General features: G+C 36.4%; 3 protein-coding genes and 2 pseudogenes across 3 annotated transcripts in view; 3 read left to right on the forward strand and 2 right to left on the reverse strand.

Annotated features, from left to right (window-relative positions):
- Positions 1 to 429: 429 nt before the first annotated feature.
- LOC107658567 (claudin-5-like) lies at positions 430 to 1,872 on the forward strand. Its single transcript, XM_016447157.1, has one exon. It carries the CDS (start codon positions 550 to 552, stop codon positions 1,201 to 1,203), a length of 654 nt encoding a protein of 217 aa, XP_016302643.1. The 5' UTR covers positions 430 to 549; the 3' UTR covers positions 1,204 to 1,872.
- Positions 1,873 to 3,094: 1,222 nt separating this feature from the next.
- Positions 3,095 to 8,832, reverse strand: LOC107658625 (short-chain specific acyl-CoA dehydrogenase, mitochondrial-like; annotated as a pseudogene).
- Positions 8,833 to 9,735: 903 nt separating this feature from the next.
- Positions 9,736 to 11,152, reverse strand: LOC107658624 (beta-crystallin B1-like). The gene is made up of 4 exons (XM_016447242.1): positions 11,060 to 11,152; positions 10,400 to 10,532; positions 10,178 to 10,320; positions 9,736 to 10,095 (listed from the first exon to the last, which is right to left on the reverse strand). Exons 1-4 carry the CDS (start codon positions 11,140 to 11,142, stop codon positions 9,918 to 9,920), a joined length of 537 nt encoding a protein of 178 aa, XP_016302728.1. The 5' UTR covers positions 11,143 to 11,152; the 3' UTR covers positions 9,736 to 9,917.
- Positions 11,153 to 14,088: 2,936 nt separating this feature from the next.
- On the forward strand, positions 14,089 to 17,981 carry LOC107658626 (beta-crystallin A4-like; annotated as a pseudogene).
- Positions 17,982 to 22,325: 4,344 nt separating this feature from the next.
- LOC107658541 (beta-adrenergic receptor kinase 2-like) overlaps positions 22,326 to 24,039 on the forward strand; it is a 78,542-nt gene continuing 76,828 nt past the window's right edge. Inside the window, exon 1 of the mRNA XM_016447133.1 lies at positions 22,326 to 22,381. Coding sequence (XP_016302619.1) covers positions 22,326 to 22,381 — 56 coding nt within the window. The remainder of the gene's footprint in view (positions 22,382 to 24,039) is intronic.

Below are 24,039 nucleotides of genomic sequence, written 5' to 3' on the forward strand. Positions count from 1 at the left end.
CATTAGTATCGGTGTTATGGGCTATTTTAACTAAAATAATTGATTCACGTCGTGGTCGCTTCACCACCTCAGGCGCGGATTCATCCGTCGCCAATTATTTCTGACGTGCCTTTTCAACATAACGAAATTCTCTCTTATCTTATACATTTTAGTGCTTGTTTTGACACCTGCCCCCCTTGTGTAAAGGGGGCTTTTCTACCTAAAGAATACCAGGAAGACAAGGAAGTCACACTTCCAGTATGTTGCTGCTACTGTCACTTTTGAAAACTCCTTGTGAATGATGCAAACAGTTTTGTCCAGCGGCTCTCACTTCTGATTGGCTGTCGGGAGACGCGCTGCGTTCTGATTGGCTGGAGCCGCTCCTCTTTGTCGCGCGTGCACTATAACAGCATCCTCCCGACACACAAGAGCAGAAAACTTCCACCGCATCTCATTCTACAACGCTGCCGAGCGATGTAGAGATACTTCTGCTCTAAACACCTTCTTTGAACAAATTACGGGTTCTAGACTTTCTAAACTGAGAACGAGAGCATAAAAAACTTTGCAAAGATGATTTCTGCATGTCTGGAGATTATTGGACTTGGCTTGAGCGTCACTGGGACCCTTTTGGTGATGGTGGCTTGCGGGCTGCCCATGTGGAAAGTGTCCGCCTTCATCGAGGGCAACATCGTGGTGGCACAAAACATCTGGGACGGGCTGTGGATGTCCTGCGTGGTCCAGAGCACGGGTCAGATGCAGTGTAAAATGCACGACTCCGTCCTGGCACTGACCACTGACCTCCAGACTGCTCGGGCTCTGACGGTCATCTCAGCGGTTTTGGGTGTCCAGGCTCTGATGATAACCATCGCCGGCGCTCAGTGCACCAACTGCATCAGTAAAGAGTCCATCAAAGCCAAAGTAGTCAATGTCGGAGGGGTGATATACATCATCGCAGGCTTGTTTGTGTTGGTGCCTCTGTGCTGGATGGCCAATAACATCATCTCGGACTTCTACGACCCTCAAGTCCCTTATGCAAAGAAGAGAGAAATTGGAGCTGCGCTCTACATCGGATGGGCAGCATCTTCCATGCTTCTGGTCGGAGGAGTGATTCTTTGTTTCTCTCGTCCACATGATGAGAAAACCTTGTATCCTCTAAAATATATACCTCCACCTACAAAAAGCGCATCAGTCAATGGGGACTATGATAAACGAAACTACGTGTGAGCCTCAATGTTCAACCATGGACTAGTAGGTTAAAATTTATATGAGAATGTACTTTTAGGTGCTGTAACTCGGCTCAGTTTTTTTTTAAACGAGTGTGAGAAACTATTTTTTTAATATTGCATATTCATTAAAAGTGCATGTAATTATGCCAAAAAAGAGTTTAAAATAGCTTTAGATGAAATATTGTCACACTGCAGTCAGCCTTGTACCAAACGTAGCAAACATTCAGATAATCAATTGACAGAATGTATAAACTTTGACTGTATATGTATGTATAAACTATGTACGATTGTATTTTTCTGTCTTTAGCTCCTTTAACAGTATGTCATGGTAATAATCAATTAGATGTACACGGGTATTTTTGTCTTAGTTAATGATATTAGGGTCAGCTGCCCACTTGTTTGCGTTTGATTTGAATCACTCTGGCATAAGGGGGGGAAGATGGGAGGGTCTATATTTCTTGTATTTGTTCCGCTTTATGAGAGTGCACTAATTAGACACGCTCTGTGCTTCAATAAGACACTGAATAATGCCTATTGTTCTGCCTTTAGACTCCAGGCTGCAGCTTTACATGAGACTGATTTGATCATCTAAACCTCCTGATTGTACATAGTTGTATGAAACCTTTTTTCAGTAAATCTGGGCATATTCAAAGTAATAAATAAAACGTTTTTTGGTAATAATGTGTCCTGTTGCATAATTTTGATGGTACATAAATGATGCACGTTTCTTATGCGTGAAGTGTCTGGTGTACACTTTAATAAGAAAAGAACTGTAGAAAAAGCAGTTTGTTTTGGATTACTGATTTCTTTCTAAAATAAACCAACATTTCCTGATTGTTTTAATATTTAAGTGAATAAATATACTAAATGGCTCCCTAAATTACTAATATATGTTGACAATATACTTAAAAAACAAATATAAAGTATAATAATAAAAAATGCATTATTAGTTTTCCTTTTGTGAAATGTTTTGCTTTGAAAGGTGTGCTTTTGCAATCTTTTTCAAAATAATCTAATGCAACATTAATATTTTTATTGTGTGTGTGTGTGTGTGTGTGCTTTTTGGGTGGCCACTTTAACCATTGCAGGTTAAAGGAAGAATTCATCCAAAAACGAAAATTTGCAAAAAAATTACAGGTCGCCCAATATGGTTCATCAGAACAGATTTGGAGAAATTTAACTTTACGTCACTTGCTCACCAATGGATCATCTGCAGTGAATGGGTGCCGTCAGAATGAGAGTCCAAACAGCTGATAAAAACATCACAATAATCCTCACCACTCCAGTCCATCAGTTAATGTCTTGTGAAGTGAAAAGCTGCATGTTTAGCAGCAAATTTTTGGGTGAACCATTCCTTTAACCTGCACTGATTACAATTTGTTTTTGTTTTTTTGTTATGCCTAAGTATGATCTTAGGCATTGTTAAAGCAAGGACAACAAAAGTCAGAGCCGTGACCTTTATCCTCATCAGCATCATTTCAGGTCTCCGAAATACTGGAACTTTGACCCAGTTCTGAGTCCTGCGGAAAAAGCTCACACGCTCTATAATGACAGAAACGGCACACAAGAAATGATGGCGCCTCTTCTCCCCTGATGTGGCCGATAGATTAGAGACCAGCAGCAGGTGGGACTGAAGCCAAATCTGGTCACAAACTCAGGAAGAACATGCACTAACAAATGCATTAAACAGTGATTATTTAGGTTAAATAAAGTTATTTTAATTTTAGGACCATATGCATAAAACGTTTTCCCCTAAACCTGTAAACATATTGAAAAATATGATATTGATAGAATATGATAATTATGTAAAATAAGAAATATTTTATATTCTGCTCTTTTTCTAGGTCACTAATCAAACTAATCATTTACACATTTGTATGCTGTTAATGCATTTTTGATTAAATTAGACAAAACAGAAGCATTTTCACTCGTGATCTCAAGACAGTTGGAGCCCACTTAAAATTGTTCATAATTTCAGCAGTGCATTATTTAAGTTTGCATCATATTCTCTCAAAAGAAAAAAACGGAACCTGTACCAGTGCATGTAAGCAGTTTAAAAATCCTTAAACTGTGTTCCATGAACAATTTCCTTCTAACCAAGATTAAAACCAAATTATATCAACAGAACATTTGCTGCAGAGGGATCTTAGAATTACAATAAGCTTTTTCAACTTTAAATAAATCATAGTGTTACAACTTGATATCATTATTCATTTTAAAATGCATAACAAATACATACAATTCATTATGTACAATCAGATATGCATTTAAATTCCCAGTGAAAATTAGTCCTTACAGTCAGCGCCCTCTTATGATACAAAGGCAAATGATCTAGACTATCTACTGCACTCTTGTGGCACAAATGAGAAAATGCACTTCAAACAGTCTTGTGTCACTCAATCTCTGAGAGAGGACCGTTAATACATCTTCAGTGGCCAGTCACAGTAACACAGTCCCGAGATCTGTGACCGACCAGATCAGCCAATCCAGGCACAGTGTCGTAACAGAGCGAGTTGACATGAACATCAGCTCTCCTACTGTTGATATTCTTTGAGAATGTTGTTGGCGATGACTAATCTCTGGATCTCGCTGGTGCCTTCATAGATCTCTGTGATACGGGCGTCACGGTAGTGTCTCTCAGCAGGCATGTCTGTGACGTAACCCATCCCGCCCAGCACCTGGACGGCCTTCACATTTCAACAAAATACTCATGTTAGTGCATCTACAGAATGATGGGTTTCTTGTTTTAGAAATAAAATATCTACTATTAAAAACATTGGATGATTACCTGGTGAGAGACGAACGTAGCAGCCTCAGATGCGCCCAGTTTAGCCATAGCAGCTTCCTGCAGAACAAACACACACACATACATATCTAGAGTTTGAGCAGGGACTACTTAGAGATGCATATTAAGTTGCTAAGGTGTGTTTTCATTGCACCACTAACCACAAGTATAAATAAACCATTAGCACATTTACCATAAACTTAACAATAGTTAAGTATGAGAAAACAGACTAACCTTAGTGAAAGGTTTCTTTGCGTCCCTCAGCATTGCAGCTCTCCAGGTGAGAAGTCGAGCGCTCTCTATGGCCAAGGCCATGTCTGCTAGTTTAAACTGAAAGAGACATTTATAGAGAAACGTCAGCAGCTGAATCATGAAAGATGAAAACACTAAACCTTTCCACTTTCCCTCTGAATGTCATACAGGGAGACTTCTAGTGAGTTATAGTCAGTGTATCACCTGTATCGCCTGCAGTTTCCCAATCGGAGCGCCGAAAGCTGTTCTTTTATGAGCGTAATCAGCTGCACAGTCCAGCGCTGCCTGAGCGATACCAAGAGCCTGTGCTGCGATACCAAGCCGCCCGCTGTCCAGAGTTTGCTGTTAGACGTAAAACAACTGCGTTAGATCACATGTAAACAAAGCAAATACAATGCAAATGGGAAAGAGCTTTAGTTTTATAACTTGACTAAAATGCAATGTTTTTATTTACAGTAACTGACAAAAGCGTTTTGAGTTTGAATTATTTTTATATACATAAGAGAAAAACACTGACACGAGAAAAGCATGTTAAAGGTGCAGAGTAATATTGATTCCTCCTCCTCAGACTCGACACTCAAGCGGGTTGCCAGATTGAGGACACGCAACAGGAGTGCAATTGACAATAAAACGTGACGAGCCTTACTGTGTAAGTTGATTAGTTGATTTATCCGCATTTTAATATGCCTCTGGTCACAGAGGTTTTTAGATGGACGCCAAAGCTTTTTAGGTCAGGTAGAGTCTGTGATCTCTGACCAAGTTCATTTGCTGGCTTCTATGGCTGCAATACGCTGTGTTTTCCGCCAACTGGCAACAAGGGGTGCCGAAATACTATTGGGTAAACTGACAGTGGGCGGAATCACACAGACCAAAACAAAAACAGGCATTCTGACACAAAATGCACATTTCAAAATTAGAATAACTGGCTGAAGAAGCATGTGAACATGTTTCCTAAATATCTGCAAACATATTATGCTATTTTTATGCTTTAGTACAGAAGTACAGTCACAAAATAACATACAGCTCCTTTAAAATCATACCATTGCAATCTTAAAGCCCATTCCTCGCTCTCCCAGCATGTTGCCGAGTGGGATGCGGCAGTCTTCCAGAATAATATTGGCAGTCGATGAAGCTCAAATTCCCAGTTTGTCTTCTTTCTTCCCTAAAGACAACCCCGGATGAGGCATCGGCACTAGGAATGCACTAATTCCCTGATTTTTAAATAAAATAAAATAATATATAAAATAAATAATTGTATAATGTATTTCTTATTTGAAAATTCCCTATTCACTCTGTGAATACATAAAATCAAATCAAATAATTTCAGCTCTTCAAATTTTATGAAATAAAAAAATATTAATTACAATTACACTGTATAATCAATCTTTTTCAAATCAGTTGATTCACCACACATCGAACCTTGTGTTTTAGGCTTTTGTCTGTTGTGGCAAAAACGACGGTGGCGGAAGCGTCCCAGCAGTTGGTTATCCAGGCTTTGGTTCCGTTCAGAACCCACTTATCTCCCTCCTGCTGTGCCAATGTTGATGCCGCACCGGCATCGCTGCCGTTTCCTTTATAGCAAAAATATTTCATATTTCATATCATACAAAGATGAAAACAAGCTCTCATTGATGTTAGTGTAAACATGGCAACTCTATGGATCTAGCTATATACGAAATCATTTCAATATAAGGCTCCACAATTAATGGTTGTGTGAAGGAGTATAACCATGCACCTGTGTTTAGAAAGCAGACAGAGCTCTTGAAAAAATGCAGCTTTGTTTACCTGGCTCACTCAGAGCGAAACAGCCCACTTTCTCCCCCGTGGTGAAGGGCGTAATCCACTGCTTTTTCTGTTCTTCTGTGCCAAACTTCAGAATTGGACCCAGGTACAGCGACTAAAACACAGCAATTCGATCGCATGCAGAATTAAATCTCAGCTAAATGATAATGAAAAGGACAGGTTTGATACTTAGAGATTCAGTTCAGTAACCTGTAAAGTATGAGCAATAGTGATTCTATATAATAGTGACTATATATATGAGGAAAAATGAGTAACAATATAATATTATATTTATAAATATTTATTTATTTATATAATTGTTTATTAATAAAATTAATACATTTGTTTTATTAATAATCTATAAATACATCATTATATATATACATACAGTATATACAATTTATATATAATATGCTGTATTTATATAGGTGTTTTTAGGTACTGATATATTTTTCAAAATATATTTTGAATTTATGCAAAACATATTTTAAGATTGGAATTGTCAGCAATATATGTTTGGAAATTTTTTCGAAATATTTAAAATAAATCTGAAAATATATTTTTTGCACGAGTTCTTTAGGCATTGCATGAGTTCATTGTTTAACCATATGCTTAAATACAGACAGTTTTAAATGCGCACTTAGGGTGTGTTCACACTTGTCATGTTTGGTTCGATTAAAATTAACCCTGGTGCGATTGCTCTGTTAGTGCAGTTCATTTGAGTAAGTGTGAACGCGCTCAGGACAGTTTGGACATTGCGGTGAATCAGAGGTAAAAAAGCCATATAAATACTGTTCAGTTTCTTGCACAGACTGATCGTTTCGTGTCTTTACACAGCAATGTATCGTCACGAGCCGCAGGGTTTCATTTGGTTTTGTTTGTGTATGGTTTTTTTTTTACTCTCAAAGCCGTGATTCCATCCACTTACATTATATGACTGACAGACAGCAACGGTTTGAGTTAAAAATCTTTGTTTGTGTTCTACTGAAGAAACACACTCACCTACATCTTGGATGCCCAGGGGTAAGCAGAGATGACTCCGGTCGATGCACATCCTCTGCTGAGCTCTTCTACGGCGAGACAGTACGCGAGATAATCCATCCCAGCTCCACCCAGACTCTCTGGTACCCCTACAGCCATGACACCCATCGCTCCCAGTTCTTGTACCTACAATCAACCACAAACATCCTCATATGCTCTTATCAAAGGACAGAGACTACTGTGGAGCTCCATGGCTGAGGTTCCTTGTACCTGCTTGGCTGGGAACTTGTGATCCTTGTCCAGCTGGGCAGCGATTGGCGCAAGCTCCTTTTGAGCATAATCCCTACATGTCTGCCTCATCATCTGGTGCAACTCTGGCAGCTCCGCAAGCTGGCTCAAACAGCGAACGCCATGCCCTACCGCCATGCCCAGAGCTGATAAATACAGAAAAGAAGATGATATTAGCATGTATACTGTATATAATTACTAAATGAATAATGATTAAACAAAACTGCAAAATAAATGTGATTCAGCAAAAATAAGTTAATGATAAAGCAGGACAACTGCATAAATTGCAACACTAAATCAAAATCTAATCAGTAAAAAATATTTGAATATTACAGTATTTACATCAGAAAATCAGGAAACTACCATGGCCCATCTACAAAAAACGATATATGTTAGTTTATATATATATATATATAAACTATATAAGTGCTGTCAAACGATTAATCGCGATTGATCGCATCCAAAATAAAAGTTTTTGTTTACATAATATATGTGTGTATACCATGTATATTTATTATGTACTGTATATATAAATATAAACACATGCATGTATATATAAAAAAAAAATGTTGTTTATATATTAAATATATTTATATATAATATTAAATAAGAATATGAATATATAAATGTATAAACGTGTAAATTTTTTCAAAATATATACTTTATGTGTGTGTATTTATATATACATAATAAATATACACAGTACACATAAGATGCGCGTTAAATATCGCATGCGATTAATCGTGCAGCCCTAATATGTATGTATGTGAAATACTATGTATGTGAGTTTATGCGCATGCGCAGAACTTGCAGAATAAAAGTAGGTAAAAGGTCACTGTGCGCTATCTAAAATAGCTAATGAAAAAAAGTGCATTAAAATTGTAGAAATGTGCTTCTGTATATGTACAATTAGTTACATAGAACAAACAACTCTGAATGCATAACACGTGCATTTCTTTTAAAAACAAGCAGCAGTTTGACTATTCATCCTGAATGACACTTGTTTTGAATGTAGCAGTCAGCTGTCAGGGTAAAGATTAACCCCACATATGACAATAAACCATCCAAAACAACACGAACACAGCAAACTAACATTGCATATGTACGGTAGTTGAACGTGGTCATGCATAATCATGGAGAATCATTTTCAAGGGAATTTTAATAAGGTAAGAAGGTGATTTTTCTTATTCCATTCATTGACCATTTTATTAATGATGTTAACTTTAGACCTAACCGAAACAGCGTCATATAAAGGAAAGGATTATATTCTACGTTAATATTTCTTCAATTACCAATAATAATTTAGACAGTCGTACAGATGTTTGTGCACTTTATGTGCTTAGAATCACTCTGCATTGGTCTTTTTAATAAACTAGCTGCAAATGCATCCAGCGGCATATTTCGTGCACACAGAGTCGCTCACGAGCTGCGAGTGGCACTGGTGTAAACATACAGTAATAATCAGTTCCACTGACCTCTCCGTGCTTTGAAAAGCGCCGCCATCTTGGCTCTGATGTAACTGCTTTCGCAACAGTAAACAGGAAGCAGTGTGTGACCGGTCGGATCATGTGATCATGACGTAACGCTGACGTTTTGTTTTATTAGATTTTTTTTTAGTTTAAAATGAAATATACATTTGAATTTTGTATTATTAAATGTATGTATATTAAAAAATTATCTAAGTAAATCAGACAATTCGCTCTATTATGATAAATGAAATCATAGTACAAGATACATTTCGATACAGAAACTGTATACATTGCAATACTAATGCATAATCTGATCAGTAGTTGTTTTACAGACATTAGTTTAAGCAATTTTTTGTTTAAATTAAATTAACTTTACATGATTATATTAATTTATACTCATGTATGTCGAAATGTAAAGTAAATTAAGGCTTCACTGGTGTATTAAAGCAGTGAAATCATATAAAATACATTTAAATAAAAACGCATATGTTGCAATACTAATGCAAAATCTGATCAATAACAGGCTTACAGATATTAGACCAAATGATTTATTTGAGTTTACATTATGTTATAAAATATATATTATATTACAAAAATATAAATTAAACAGTATATATAATATTTATATAATATCTAAAATATTTATAAAAGTTTACAATGTAATGTTTTAAATATTTATATTTAAATACTATATTTAAAACATATAATTAACCCTATATAATACATGTTATGTTCAAATGATGGAATATTTTTGAGATTTTGAGATTAGATTTTTTAAAAACAAAATAGCTCTATTATTATTTTATTATTAATTAAAAGATATTTTGAATATTAACACTTTCCCTGAAAATGCAGGAATTTTTTTAGCTTAGTGAATTGTGTATTTGTACTGTGTATTTGCTTATTTAAGTCCTTTAATGTTACAGATTAGTGCTAATAATAAATTAAGGAAAGAATAACAAGAGAAGTCAGCTTTTTTGTTTTTCCAAAACATGTTTATTATTGGCATCATAAAAAGTCAGTTAGATGTCCGGGACAATTTAAATGAATCTATTCTGGGGAGGGTGGAAGAGTCAGAGAAAAGGGGGCGGTACGGGGATAAAAAGCACCATGAGAAGGCTAGTCATTATGCTACAGGACTGCAGCGGAGTGAGTTCACTGTTTTGCGGCGGTCAGATTGAAGCAGCCGTGCTTGTGGAACTGCATGTCCCTCACACGGCGCATGGACTGAATCTGAGGCTGGAAGGCGCAAAACTCGTTGTAGTGTCTGTAGTCGCCACACTCAAACAGATACTGGTAGCCTCTGTAGCCGGGGTACTGGTATCCCACCCAACTTCCAAAAGAGGAACAGAGTGTGTAAAACATGGGATAGCATTGCTGTTAGCTGTTAGTTGAGGTTTTGATTTGGTACTCACGCTCCACCGGGGACCCTCACGCTGCCCACTCGGTCGCAGAAGCCATGCGCCCACAGGGTTGGCACGTCATCTTCCTGGATCTCCATCTTGTTGCCCTGGAAGTCACACAGCTCGTACAGGCAGATCTTGTGCTCCATGGGGTCCTGTACACATTTGGACCAATTAGCAACGTGCATTTGAATTCAATAAGGAGAAGTTGCGACGCCCTCCCAAGTGTCCTACCATGCGGATGGGTCTGAAGGACATGAGACAATCACTGCGGTAGCTGTTTGACCAGGTGTCCCAGCGAGGATACTCGCCCTTCTCCAGGATGAACATCTCGCCACGGAAGTTAGTCTGCTCGAAGGCAACAAAGCTGAAGACATGGACAGCAGGGAGAGATGCGTACCAGACAGTTTGCAACAGTTTGGACGAGAGAAAAAAAGAGGGATGGAGGGATGACAACATGAGTACAGAAGGAAAAGGATGGTTCCAACAAGTTCAGATTTAGCTCAGAGTTATTATAGTTAAGTAACACTAAAACTGAACCGTGAAAATACATTCTCGGCACTTGAAATAAAATAAACGTTAACTGAAATAAATAAAATATTTTGAAAAGTATCCGTTTCATTTAGCAACTTTATGTAAATAAAGTAAAAAAATATAACTAAAACTAAAACGGAAATAAAAATGAGTAAAAAACTATATAGACATAAAAAATTCTAATAAAAATGACAAAAACACAAAACAAAATTACTAAAACTGTAACAGAAAAAATGTAATTAAATTTAAAAAAATCAAATTCAATATTCTAATAAAAACTAATAGTATCTCAATGATTTAGCTACAACCTCTATGTTTTTCCCATCCACATTAGATAATATCCACTGGTCGGTGACTTACGGGCTGCACTCAACAATGATACTGCGGACTCTGTCCATTCCGCGTTCACAAACGTTCATGCACTCATTCTGGACCTCCATCATCCTGCCCTGGAAGTAATAATAGCTATTATTATTATTATTATTATTATTATTATGGCTAAATACTAGAGAGCTTGTAATGTTTATATTTGAATCTGTATTTTTAATATATAATGCATTATTATTATTATTGCTACATAATGTTGGCCATAAGAATCCATATCTTATGTGCTTGTGTCGTAGTATGTGTGATAGCAGACGCAGAATGAGCTTGTTATGCAACAGAAGGATCCCACATGGAGCTGCACAGAGTCTTACAGGCACTCTTTGAACATGTGGCATGAGATATATGGCTACAATCTTCTCAAATGAATGCTGCAATAGCCCTGTAATAACTGCAATGTATCTTTTGAGAGCCTCTCCTTACTGACTCACTGAATGATTAGCAATAACCTTTGAAAGCAGAATGATAAATAAAGCGCAGCCTGCGAACATGCTTTAGCTTTATAGAAGCCTTTTACAGTTTTCATCTATCTTATTGTATATAATAAATAATTTTTATATTCTGATGTGAACTTTTTTTGCTTGCATTTTATGTTTGATATGTGCTATGAATGAAATGTATTATTATTATTACTACAGTTGTTTTATCACAGTCAATTATAATTATAATAATTATTATTATTTTCATTTTAGATTATATTCTTGCAATGTTTATGAAGGCCAGAAGTCTGTATTTATTGATTAAAACATAAAATAATCTGGAGTGGTTAAAAAATGTCTCTCAGGGTTTCCCTTGGAAATGGCAGTTAAATAAATAAGAACTATGTAAGTAAATAGTTGAATAATGTCCATTTAAATGTAAAATGTAGCAATAACATATAATACCATTCAAATGTTTGGGCTCAATAAGATGTTTATTTTAAAGAAATTAATGCTTTTATTTAGCAGAAACACATTACATTTATCAAAAGTCGCAGTAAAGACATTTATAATGTTACAAAATATTTCTATTTTAAAATAAATGCCGTTTCCAAAAACATGTTAAGCAGCACAGCAGTTTTCAATATTATCACAATAATAAGAAATGTTTTTTGAGCAGCAAATCAGCATATTATACTGATTTCTGAAGGATCATGTGACACTGAAGACTGAAGTAATGATGCTGAAAATTCAGCTTTGAATCACAGGAATAAATTACATTTTAAAATATATTCAAATAGACAACATTTTGAGAGGTTAACATGATTGAAAATCACAGGTGAAACTTCAAGTAATTAAAGCAGCACTATGTAACTTTTGGCGCTCTAACGGTTAATAAACAGAACTGCACACATCCCGCGGAAGAACATTCCAACCGGAGCTACTTCTCTAAGTTTATGTCTATGGCGATTCACGCAGGTATGTGTTACTCCGCAGCGGTGACGACCCGACCAGGCTACAATAGTCCAAATATAAGTACTTATTATAAGTGTACCGTAGTGATTCGGAATAAGACAAAAACGCAGTTTGGAAGATTAATTCATGATGTACTCGCTCATTATATACATTTTGAATTACACATTTTGAACAGAAAAAGTTACATAGTGCTGCTTTAATTTAGGTCATAGGGGTTCATGAGAAAAAAAACCCCTGAACTATATACTCAGGGATTGAAATTAACTTTTTCACTCACCAGCCAATTTGGCTACAAAATTTTTAAGTTACCGGCCATTCATAACTTCTACTAGCCAAAAAAAAATTAATCTTTGCAGAAGTTGCATATGAAGTGGCATTTAGATGTATTTACACATGTTAATGCAGCTTAGAGGGACATGGAATTCTTTAACCTGCAGTTACAAATGCATAAATAATGTTTTGATATTTTAAACATGAAATACTGATATTTGAAATTATTAGAGCGCACTCTAAAAGCGCACGCGCACTAAGGCCTGTGTCGGTCTACTTTAACCAGACTTCATCTCGTCGCGTATGCACGCCTCTGTAGGTGTGTTTTGTTTAGCTTTTGCAATAATACTCGATAATGTCATGATGTCTCACGAGTTCAGTATTTGCGCTAAACCTGCGCAGATTTGGCCTGCATGAACTTCCCCAAGAAATTAATGAGTGAACATAATTTACGAAAAGTAACCTAGTGATTTGACAGCGTTACCCGCCACAGCTGATTTTTACCCGCATTTGGCGGGTTGGCGGGTGTTAATTTCAAACCCTGTATATAATATATAGGTGAAGATGATCAATCAATGTTAAATTTTTTTGTTTAATGCATGTAAATGGCTTTTTTCACTTTTTGTTTTTACATCTCCAAACTATTAACAAATAGAGACCAAGATCAATTATTTTCCTCAACATATTTAAAGGTTATCTATAATTTTGATTTACCTAATTATCCTGGGCCACAAACAAGGGTTATTTTAAAACTGTATATTATTGTGCAAAAGCTAAATATATTATTGTGTAAATTATAATACTCTTGAATAATTGAGTATCTATTATTATGGTATTTACTGTAAGTGTATGACATCTTCACAGCATGCACTGTAGACCTTCCCTGCTGTCAATCATTATTTTCAACGCATTCACCAAACCAAAACAAGAGCGTCATATATGGAATGTGTCCAAGACCAGCACATCTCCCCCTGCTCCGGGTGTGTGTGTGTGTTCACTGCTGTGTGTGTGCACTTTGGATGGGATAAATGCAGAGCACTAATTCCGAGTATGGGTCACCATACTTGGCCACATGTCCCGTCAAGTCACGTCACTTCACTTCACTTCACATGCACCAGCTCAGATCTGTGTCGGCCCTTAACACGTATGTTCATGTGACTCGTGTGTGTCCAGGTCCGAGCGCCCAGGCCTGGATCCAGGTGGGGATAGTGTGGCGTTTGCACTTCTCCAGCTGTATAGATTTAACCCCTCCTTTGTCAGCTGGACAATAGCAGGCCCCTCCTTCGCTGCTGAGCCGGGGCTTTTACTGGGCCCTTTGCCAGGGGAGGCTTTAAAAGGGTACATGCACATGCCCAGCTTTCACTCTCAAATCAGGACGTCCCAAGGGCATCGAAGCGAGGTGAGTTCTTCTCCGCTACGGGCCCGTTGTCTGTACCCCCCCACTTCCCTCATATGTCTAAACTGCCACAGCCCTCAGCTTCTTTTAGAGAGGCCTTCCTGCTTGGTCCGATAACTTGAGAATGACTCAAAATCAGAGCACATAGTCAAACCGTGCTGATGTAAAGTCTCATTTAGTCGAATTCAGATGTGCATGTCCATGCTTGTGGTGTTTAGTGTGTGTGTGTAAGACGTATGGGGTGTTGGTTTGTCATCACTATTATCTTTAGTGAAGTTTCATAGACTAATTATATGTTTAATCTGTAACTTTAAACTGTTTGTATCAAATTGCTCTTTGTTTTCAAGCCAACGAGATGACGCACCATTGCACCAAGTTCTCTGGCCATTGGAAGGTATGCTGTAAAAATCATTTTTCTGAATTTTTAAATGAAAAAAAAAAAAAAAGTTTATTAGAGTACATTTTACAAGAAAATACTATTTTAGTTTTTCTACTATTTTTTTTTGTAATTGTTTGTGAAATTTACTAGCAATTTCGGAGTGAAAATTAATCAAAGTAAATACACCATTTTAATTAATTATATAATAGTATAAAGTATTTATTAATATTTTGCATTTGCTTTTATTTTTGTATTTTCCGTTTTCATTTTAATTGTAGCTTAAGTTTTAAAAAATGTTTCTTTAAATAAATCAAACAAAGATTATTCTACAAGAAGTGTATTTTACAAGAAAATACTATTCAATCTTTTACTCCGAAGTTGTAAATCAAACAAAGATATTGAAGTACATTTGACAAGAAAAAGCTATTCAGTTTTTGAATTTTAATGTGCATTTCAGTGTGTTCTTTGCAATTGTTTCTGAAATTGACTTGCAATTTACAACACACACCACATTTTTTCAGCATTTGCTTGACACAAGTTGTTGTCTTCCAGAGAATCTTACATAAGTCGGATTGTATAATGATTGCAAGTGCTCCAGGAATGTTGTTATCTGGAAGGTTTTGCTATAATTTGATAGTATAATTCCTAATATGTAACCGCTGGTGTTGAGTAACACTGCTGCTTTTATAGTGCTTCACATCCCATTTGGCCTTTTCCCCAACATGCAAGTCTTTAATTGTGCCCTTGAAATCATTAAAGGTGCCCAACCTCTGTCTTCCAGATCATCGTGTACGACGAGGAGTGTTTCCAGGGTCGTCACCATGAGTTCACCTCCGAGTGCTGCAATGTCATGGAGTTCGGTTTCGAGAGCGTGCGCTCATTGAGAGTGGAGAGTGGAGTGTTTTCTCCAAACTCTTTGTCTGATAGTTTACGTAATTCCGGAGGTTTGTGCTAATTATCTCCACTAGCTGTGACTCCATGTCAGACAAAAACCATGACCTGACCCTTCACTCTCACAAAAAACATGCTCTATAAAGCTAAAAGCAACATCAACATGAGAGTTTAGGCTTAGATATTAGATTTTAGTGTGGCTCAAGTAAATCCATCTGCTCAATTTGAGGTATCATTCATGTCATATCACAAACAATGCAGAAGTTGGGGCTAATGGTTTGTTAAAATCACTAACCCTGAGTCTGAGCAATAGTAATCGTGATTCTTGGTCAGCAGGGGTTTTGTTTAACAAGCGTGTTCTTATTCCATGTGGCATTTTATTTATGTAATTGGAACAGGCAGGTCACTTAAGAACATGTCTTGATGTATGAAGACAGTCTGAAATGAAACATTCATGCACTTATCCACGAACTGATGCAATGGTGGTGATTTTGTACACTGTAAAAACAGATTTCTCGAAGATGTAAATAAAACAAAGATGATTGGAATATGTTTTACAAGAAATTATTATTTTATAGTTTTTCTACTTCAAAATTTCATGCTTTTATTCGATGTGTGACATGCCATATCTTTGTAATTATTTGGGAAATTTACTAGCAAGTTTTGAGTAAACCATTTTTTGTGTATTATATATTCTATTAAAGTATTTATTAATATGCATTTGCTTTTATTTTTATATTTCGGTTTTCGTTTTAATTTTAGCTAATGTTTGAGTAATTTTGTAGTGTGCTTTTGTCGTTTTTATTTTTTATATTTCATTTTATATTTCTTTTTTTTTTTCATTTCAGTTTTAGTTATTTTAGCGCTTAAACTTATATTTCAGTTAGTTGCCAAGGCCTTTCTAATTTTCTAAATTCTTTTAATCAGATATTTATATTGTACTTTATTTCAGCTTTATTTCAGTTAACAAAAAACATTTTAATAGTTTAGTTTTAGTTAACAACACTGTAAAAACGTATTTTTCAATTGTAAAAAGTTTTTGATAAGATTACTGGAGTATGTTTTACAAGAAATACTATTTCAGTCTTTCTATTTCAAAAAATGTCATATTCAATTTGATGTGTTACTTGTAATTATTTGTGAAATTTAACAATATCTGAGTGAAATTTGTTTCAAAGTAAATCCAACACCAATTTCTGTGTAATAGTGTATAATAGTGTATAATATTTAGTGTGTGTGTGTGTGTATATATATATATATATATATATATATATATATATTAGGGGTGTAACGGCACACAAACATGACGGTTCGGTATGCACCTCGGTTTTGACGTTACGGTTCGGTATGGTTTCGGTACAGGGGGATTAACTAAACAAAAATTGCTTTTTTTTTTTAAATTAAACTGGTTTATTGAACAAATTGCTCTTTCTTTAAATAAATTCAATTATATTATATTTTGCATTCGCTTTTATTTCTCTATTTTCATTTTAATTTTACCTTAGGTTTTAGTGATTTTGTAATGTGATTTTGTCATTTTTGTTAGTGTTTTTTCAGCTTTAATTTATTTTTTATTACAGTTTTTGTTATTTTAGTAACTTATTTTATATTAGTTAGTTGCCAAGGCCATGTTTTTTTCATCTAATATTTACATTTAATTTCAGCTTTATTTTGATTAACTAAAAAGATTTTTAATAGTTTTAATTGTAGTTAATAATAAGATCATGGCACACAATTTCAGCTGAGGCTGCTGTGTTTAACCCATGTTTGTCTTCAGGTGGGTGGGCTACGAGCACACAAATTACCAGGGTCACCAGTTTGTGCTGGAGCGTGGCGAGTACCCTCAGTGTGATGCCTTTGGAGGAAGCAATGCTTACCACATTGAGAGAATGACCTCCTTTAGACCCATTTCTGTTCTGTAAGTTCTCAAAGCTTTATCATCACTGACCCAACCTGCCTTATCTGACTCCTTTTGCATTGGTTTTCTTTAACAATATTCACAATAATTTGTTGTTGATTGCAATTAATTCATATTATAACCATCATTTTTGGTTTGCATTGGAAAAATGCTCATTGGTTGATATAATTCCACCCAGAACCACAGGGAGTGCAGAATGACCATCTATGAGAGGGAGAACTACCTGGGCCGCAAGGGAGAGCTCAGTGACGACTACCCCTCTCTTCAGGCTATGGGATGGTGCAACAATGAAGTGGGCTCTATGCGTGTTCAGTCTGGAGCGTGAGTATCTGTTTGGGTTCTTCTGTCACTTCTGTATCATTCGTCCTTTCACTTTTTTTGATCACCACTGTCTGTTCTTCGATCCGTGCGCCGCAGGTTTGTGTGCTACCAGTTCCCTGGTTACCGTGGATACCAGTACATCATGGAGTGTGACCGCCACTGTGGGGAGTACAAATACTTCAAGGAGTTTGGCTCCCATTGCCAGACCCCTCAGATCCAGTCCATCCGCCGTATCCAGCAGTAACGGATTTCTCCTCTCCCCTCTCCTTGCAAAAACTCTCATGCCCCTTTCTGCCCGATGCTAAATAAACTGTCTTTCTTAAACCTCACTGACCTCCTGTTATAAATCTGTGTCCAAAAAAGCACATTTACTGAAACCTCGAAGTAACAGTGAGGAATTTTGGACACTTTCAAACAAATTAAAAAGAATGGTGTGCCTTTTATTACACTCTAAAAAATGCTGGGTTAAATACAACCCAGTGCTGGGTAAAATAGGGACAAACCCAGGAATTGGGTTGTTTTGACCCAGTGGTTTTTTTTGTACTTTTAAGAGGGATAGTTCACCCAAAAATGAAAATTCTATCATCATTTGTTTACCCTCATGGTGTTGCAAACCTGCAGGAATGTCTTTATTTCTACTGAACACAAAAGGAGATATTTTAAAGAAGGTTGGTAACCAAACAGCTGATGGTAGCCATTGACTTCCATAGTTTTTTACCCATACAATGGAAGTCAATGGCTACCGTCAACTGTTTGGTTACCAACATTCCTCAAAATATCTTCTTTCGTGTTCAACAGAAGAAAGAAACGTATACAGGTTTGGAATAAGTAAATGATGACAGAAAATGCATTTTTAGGTGAACTATCCCTAGGAAATAAAATGCACTTTCACCTGTTTTCCGCCAGAGGGGACAATAAACCTACAATCCAAATGATCACAAATAAGAAAGGCATGCAATAAATAATAATAATCAGGCTTAATGAGAGACAAAATTTCAGAACTCTCTTTTATTTGGAGAATAAACACGGTCCATGACATGAATTAAATATCATTGCTTGTCAGATTAAATCATATGACCAGGAATTGAAAGAAGAAGCCCAAACAAAAAAAACCTGCACTATGCTTTTTGCAGAATATGCATTGTTGATGGGATGTGCTTACACAACGATTTTTCTAGACTTTCCTACTATGATGTAGCCATAGGTTATGAATATTAATTACGTAATGTGACGCGCGCCAGTACTCCTAGCTGATTTGCTGAAAAGTGAGTGGGCGAACCCAGGTAACGTTACGTTAAGCGAAACGAGTCTGTCAGACAGTTAATTCACACACATTACGCTCAATATTGTGGTGAAGTGGCGGGTTGACATGTCAACATATTGAGTTATTAATTTCCACTTTATTTTGACTGAATATTCGTGTAATGTGGTGTTAAATAAGCGATTTTAAGTGTTCGTTAGAAATTCCCTGTCACCATCCTCAGCAATGGCCTCTCATGTAACTACACAGGGTTTGCTGTTTACTGCTTTCTTTCGCTTACAAAAACACCAGAGTATTTCTAGACAAGCTACTTACGTTTATTTTTGGAGATATAGCTCACTAATGCTATTTAATTACCTAAATACGATGGTATGAATATGGTAATTAGGCCCGTACAGTATCAAAGCACTGACTAGTGCTATCGTGGTAACACTACAGTACTTTTTGTAAGCGTTGGCTAAATCCTAATTATTTTGTTAAAAAGCCAATGTCGCACATTTTGTGCTGTGTTTAGTGTTTTGGAGGTTGTTCAGCAGTTACTGAGGCCTGCTGGGAAAATTCCCCCGTTTGAATCAATGGCTCTTATCACCTGTAGATTTGCACCGGCTTGAGGGTGATATTCACTGTAAACAGGTCGAAATTCTGACATTGCCTTTACATTTGTGCTTGCATGCTCAATAAGGCATACAAATGCCCTTTGTTGGGGTTTCGTGTGACTGTTTTGAATCGTTAGACCTTGGAAACGTCGAAGCAGACAGTATCTATTGTATTGGAGTATACATGTAATATGTTCAGATGGTGAATGTGTTTCTTCTATCTCGTACCAGTTAACTTTTTAGTTTGTGATTGTTTGTCTTGATGATAATTTTTTTTGTTTTTAACTTCTGCTTTCAAATGGTAAGCAATATGTTTACAATGTAAACATTGTTTACACTGTTTTGTAAACAATTAACATTCTAGATTGTCATTCTTAGAATTGATAAACTAGACATTCAACATATTTGCCCCTCAGAAAGCGAATACAGGAATCTGATGGTGTCTAGAAGTAGTAAACCTATATTAAACATAATTAGACCATAATTAACAATATTTTAAGCCTTTGTTGGAGTTTATTGTACCTGTCCTCTTGGATATCATGTGAGGAGTCCCTTGTGTGTATTGGAGTTTAAAAAAAAAAAATGTTATGGTCACTGTCCAAAACCCGTAAAAGTGATAAACTGACTATGCTGTCACAGTTTATGTAGTTATTTGGCCGTTACTACCCCATTGGGTGACTGAGCACTGTGAATATTATTTAGACCTGCTTTTGGTAACAAACCGAGGCCCAAGAAATAGGAAATGGTATTTCATATTTCAGAGTTTGCTCATCTCATTGGATTACTATGGTGATACGGCTGTCAGTTTACAATGTAAAGCCTGTAGTTCAACACAAAGCTTTTATTGTACAGTTTACACAAGCATGTGTCTCAGTATAGCCTGCGCATTCGTGGAATTGCAGTAGTTGGAATGTTTTTAAAGTTTATATAATGCTTAAGAGTGATTAGTGATCTCTTAGTGTAGCTGCGAGTTTTGTTGTCATGTAAACAGATAAGACTAGTTAAAAGTGCACAGGAAGCAATACATCCCTTTCTTGGAAATATGGGCTATTAAGGCCATGTTTAGACTTTTCCTCAGCATGTTATGTTATAGTGTTTCCCATTAATTACATAGACTGTGGCAAAGGTTTTACTCTTGGAAGTGAAGAAATTAAGACAGTATTGTAATTTTACTACTGTAAAATATTTATCTGCAAGTGCACATTAGCAACATTTTGGCAAAAGGTCTATTGTAAATTGTCAATAGTGTAGAGATGTGCGAAAAACAGCTCACACAGAAGTAAAACCAGACAGCTTTCTGTTGGTAATCACGGCAAATTTTTGTGAACAATTTGACTCTATTGCGAAATCTGCTTGGGGAAATCTTTCGCTTTCATTCGAAAATCCTGATTGTGTGGAATCCTATTGGAATGACTGGATTTCACCTGTGAAAATGTGCATAACAACTGTAAATGTGACCACAACTTCACAATAGTAATGTATTTCTGTCTTTGGTGTAATAATATTGTAAAATTACTAATATATTCTAATTCTTTGGCTGCACATTTGCAATAGTAATATTTCTGTCTTAGGTATAATAGTAATGTAAAATTATTGTTATATTCAAATTGTTTGGCTTCCTAAAAACACCAATCTGAATGTGATGTAGACTGAGTCGCAACCAAAATGATTTTGGTTTGAGTCCACTTTAAAGTCCAGCTACAAGTCAATGTAAAGACTTTACTCTGTTCAGTATGGTCATTGAAAAAGTGTTGGAGCACCTAGTTTTGCTTCCAGATTGATGCACCAAACATTAAAATGTACCACTCTCCAAAGGCTTACAAACGTTTGTGGGAAACACTGGTATAGATTGAATAATTTTGTTTAACTTGTTGCTTTAATTGCTTGTTAAATATGAACTTACCTGCATTAACCTCAGTGTTCATGACTATTTTTAGCATGGTAATAGAATTTGAAATAGTGCCACCTTGAGCTTTAAAGATTTTTTTGTTGACGTGATGGTTGTAAAACCTTGAACCAAGAATATCTTAAGTGCTCAGTTTTATTGCTGACCTGCCAGTTATTTATAGAGCTTGTCCTTAGTGATTGTCACCTACTGTATGTAAACGTGACATATAATCCTGCAAAAGCATTCAGCTAGCCGTTTTAAAAAGTCTTCTCTGAGTCGGCCAGCATTAGGACACGGGCAGAGTAAACTCACGGCAAGATTCATTTATGGTTAATCATCTTCCTTCCTACGCCAAGGCTAATATAACGTCTCTCCCTGGGCTGAGATGATGCACGTGCCGGTGGGCTATTTAGCTTCCCCAGATGATGTGCTAATGCACGGTACGAATCTGAAACGATAGCAGGGGTTGGCTTTTCCTTTCGGCAAAGTGGTTAGCCATACATCTGCTCCTCATTGTGATTAGTCTGCTTTAGTGGCTCTGTTTGTTCTGAGGGATTACTGTAGTCCGCAGTAGGGCAGCATCACCTCAGATCGAGTGAAAGCATTAGCCATTAACATCAGTGTCCCCATCATTAGCATTATTACGGGATACAAAAGCCTCATGCCACTCCCAGCTGCACCTTCAGACTAACACTGTCGTTTAATGTCAAACTCTTCTTGTGACATTCAAGCACTTGTTGTTGTTGTTCAGTAAGCATTTTTAAACCTCTGTGGTGTAAGAGAACCATATCAATATCCCATATTGACAGCAGAAATGATCCAGTGTGCATAAAAAAGCATAAGCTGATGGTACAACAAAGGCGTTTGTTAATCAATAGAAGGTATTTATTTTGTCCTTTGCCGGCAGAGAAAGTAGCGGCGGAGAGAGATGGCGCGGCTCTGCTACATTCTCCTTGGGCCAGTTGTGAGCCCGCTGGCAGAGAGGTGAGATTTTGACAGCATGACTGGAAGTGTTTGAGGAGCTGGCGGGATTGTTTGACAGCAAGACGAGTGGAAGAGACTGGAGATTGTTTCAGTCACGTAGACATTGGACCGTGGGACGGAACTGATGCGATTGCAGACAGAGAAAGAGATGAATGCATCTGAATCCTGAGAGAGACAGGCAGCGAGGGGTCACGCATGTTGTGGCTGAATGCAATATCTCCTGCACGGGTGCAATCCTGCATTTTAAATTGAATCCATTAGTCTGTGGTTTTGAACTAGTTACCACTTTTGAGATGCTAAAGGCCAGTTAATGTGTCATAATAATGTAGGCCAGGCGATAAAATATGAATGCGGAGCGTGAGTAAAACATGTAGTCATTAATAAATGAGAAGTTTGTTTATGTCTTAAAAGGGCTCATTGCAGGCTTGAGGTTTCAGCCACTCAAGTGTATGGCTTATAAGCGCTCCAGATATCAGCTTTTGCGTTTTACAGTAATGTGTTAAGTCATTTACTAGGGCAGGGCGCTAAAGTATTGTTTTTAAGCCTATATTGATTCAATATATCTCCATTTATGTATTTCCTCTGAAAGTACTTAATATGGTGTTTTTTTTTTGGATGTTTAATAAAACAATTTGACTAACTATTTAGGCCTAGTAGTTTTATTTTTTATGTACCAATATAACACTTGCATGGTAATAAACAGCAATATTTACCTTTGTTCACTACAGTTCTAAAGTTTGGGCTCAGTAAGATTATTTTATATTTTTAAAGTCTTTTATGCTCATTAAGGCTGCATTTATTTGATTAAAAATGCAGTAAAAACAGGGATATTGTGAAATACTATTACGATTCAAAAGAACTTTTCTATTCAAATATATTTTAGAATGTAATTTATTCCTGTGATGCAAAGCTGAATTTTCAGTAGGGCTGCACGATAAATTGCATGCAATTGTCATGCGCATCTCGTATAATTTTCAGCATCATTACTCCAGTCTTCAGTGTCACATGACGCCGGTTTCACACCACACGTGTAAGCAGGGCGTAAGCAGCACATATTTTTTTCGGCGCCCATGTTAACAGATTAGAGCATTCACTCCGTGCGCAGAGGCGGCGCAGGAGCAGAGCAGGAGCGGCAGTGCTGCGATCGTTTCGGCGCCGAGTCTATTTTTGCTGCGCCGCTTAAGCTGGATTAAAGCCACAGTGCTTTGTTCTTGATCAAAATTGACCTGATTAACATGAAAAATAACAATTTCACCATAAAATCATGTGAGGTGTTTCACAATCACAGGGTAAAAGGCACACAGTATTGATAAATACTTTAGATAAAATAATGTTTTTTTTTTTTTTTTTAAATAATGTCTAAGTTAATAGTTGTTCAAAACAACCACTTTAGCAAAGTTTGTACTAGGCTATTTTCTGCTTATTTTGATAAATAATGTTCAATAAATATACTGTCATTAAAATGTTAATATAAAATATATTTTAAAATACTGAAACAAAATGAAAAGTAAAGATTCTGAAAGCATTGAAGGAGATCCCATAATAATTTAATATAGATTTACAGTAGAAACAACAAATTATATTTAATTATATGATATGATTAATATCATGTTTTTAAATATGATGTTTTAATTCTAAACATTAGGAGAGGGAGAAAA

This window comes from Sinocyclocheilus anshuiensis, unplaced genomic scaffold (assembly GCF_001515605.1).
Source record: "Sinocyclocheilus anshuiensis isolate Anshui unplaced genomic scaffold, SAMN03320099.WGS_v1.1 scaffold343, whole genome shotgun sequence".
Taxonomy (NCBI): domain Eukaryota; kingdom Metazoa; phylum Chordata; class Actinopteri; order Cypriniformes; family Cyprinidae; genus Sinocyclocheilus; species Sinocyclocheilus anshuiensis.

What these genes read in the sequence shown, in the direction of transcription:
- LOC107658567 (XM_016447157.1), top strand. Translation starts at nt 550, where the DNA reads ATGATTTCTGCATGTCTGGAGATTATTGGACTTGGCTTGAGCGTCACT.
- LOC107658624 (XM_016447242.1), bottom strand. Translation starts at nt 11,142, where the DNA reads ATGATGGAGGTCCAGAATGAGTGCATGAACGTTTGTGAACGCGGAATG. An exon ending in CCTTCAGACCCATCCGCATG is followed by an intron (nt 10,321 to 10,399) that starts GTAGGACACTTG and finishes AAATGTGTACAG; the next exon opens with GACCCCATGGAGCACAAGAT. An exon ending in GTGAGGGTCCCCGGTGGAGC is followed by an intron (nt 10,096 to 10,177) that starts GTGAGTACCAAA and finishes CTCTTTTGGAAG; the next exon opens with TTGGGTGGGATACCAGTACC.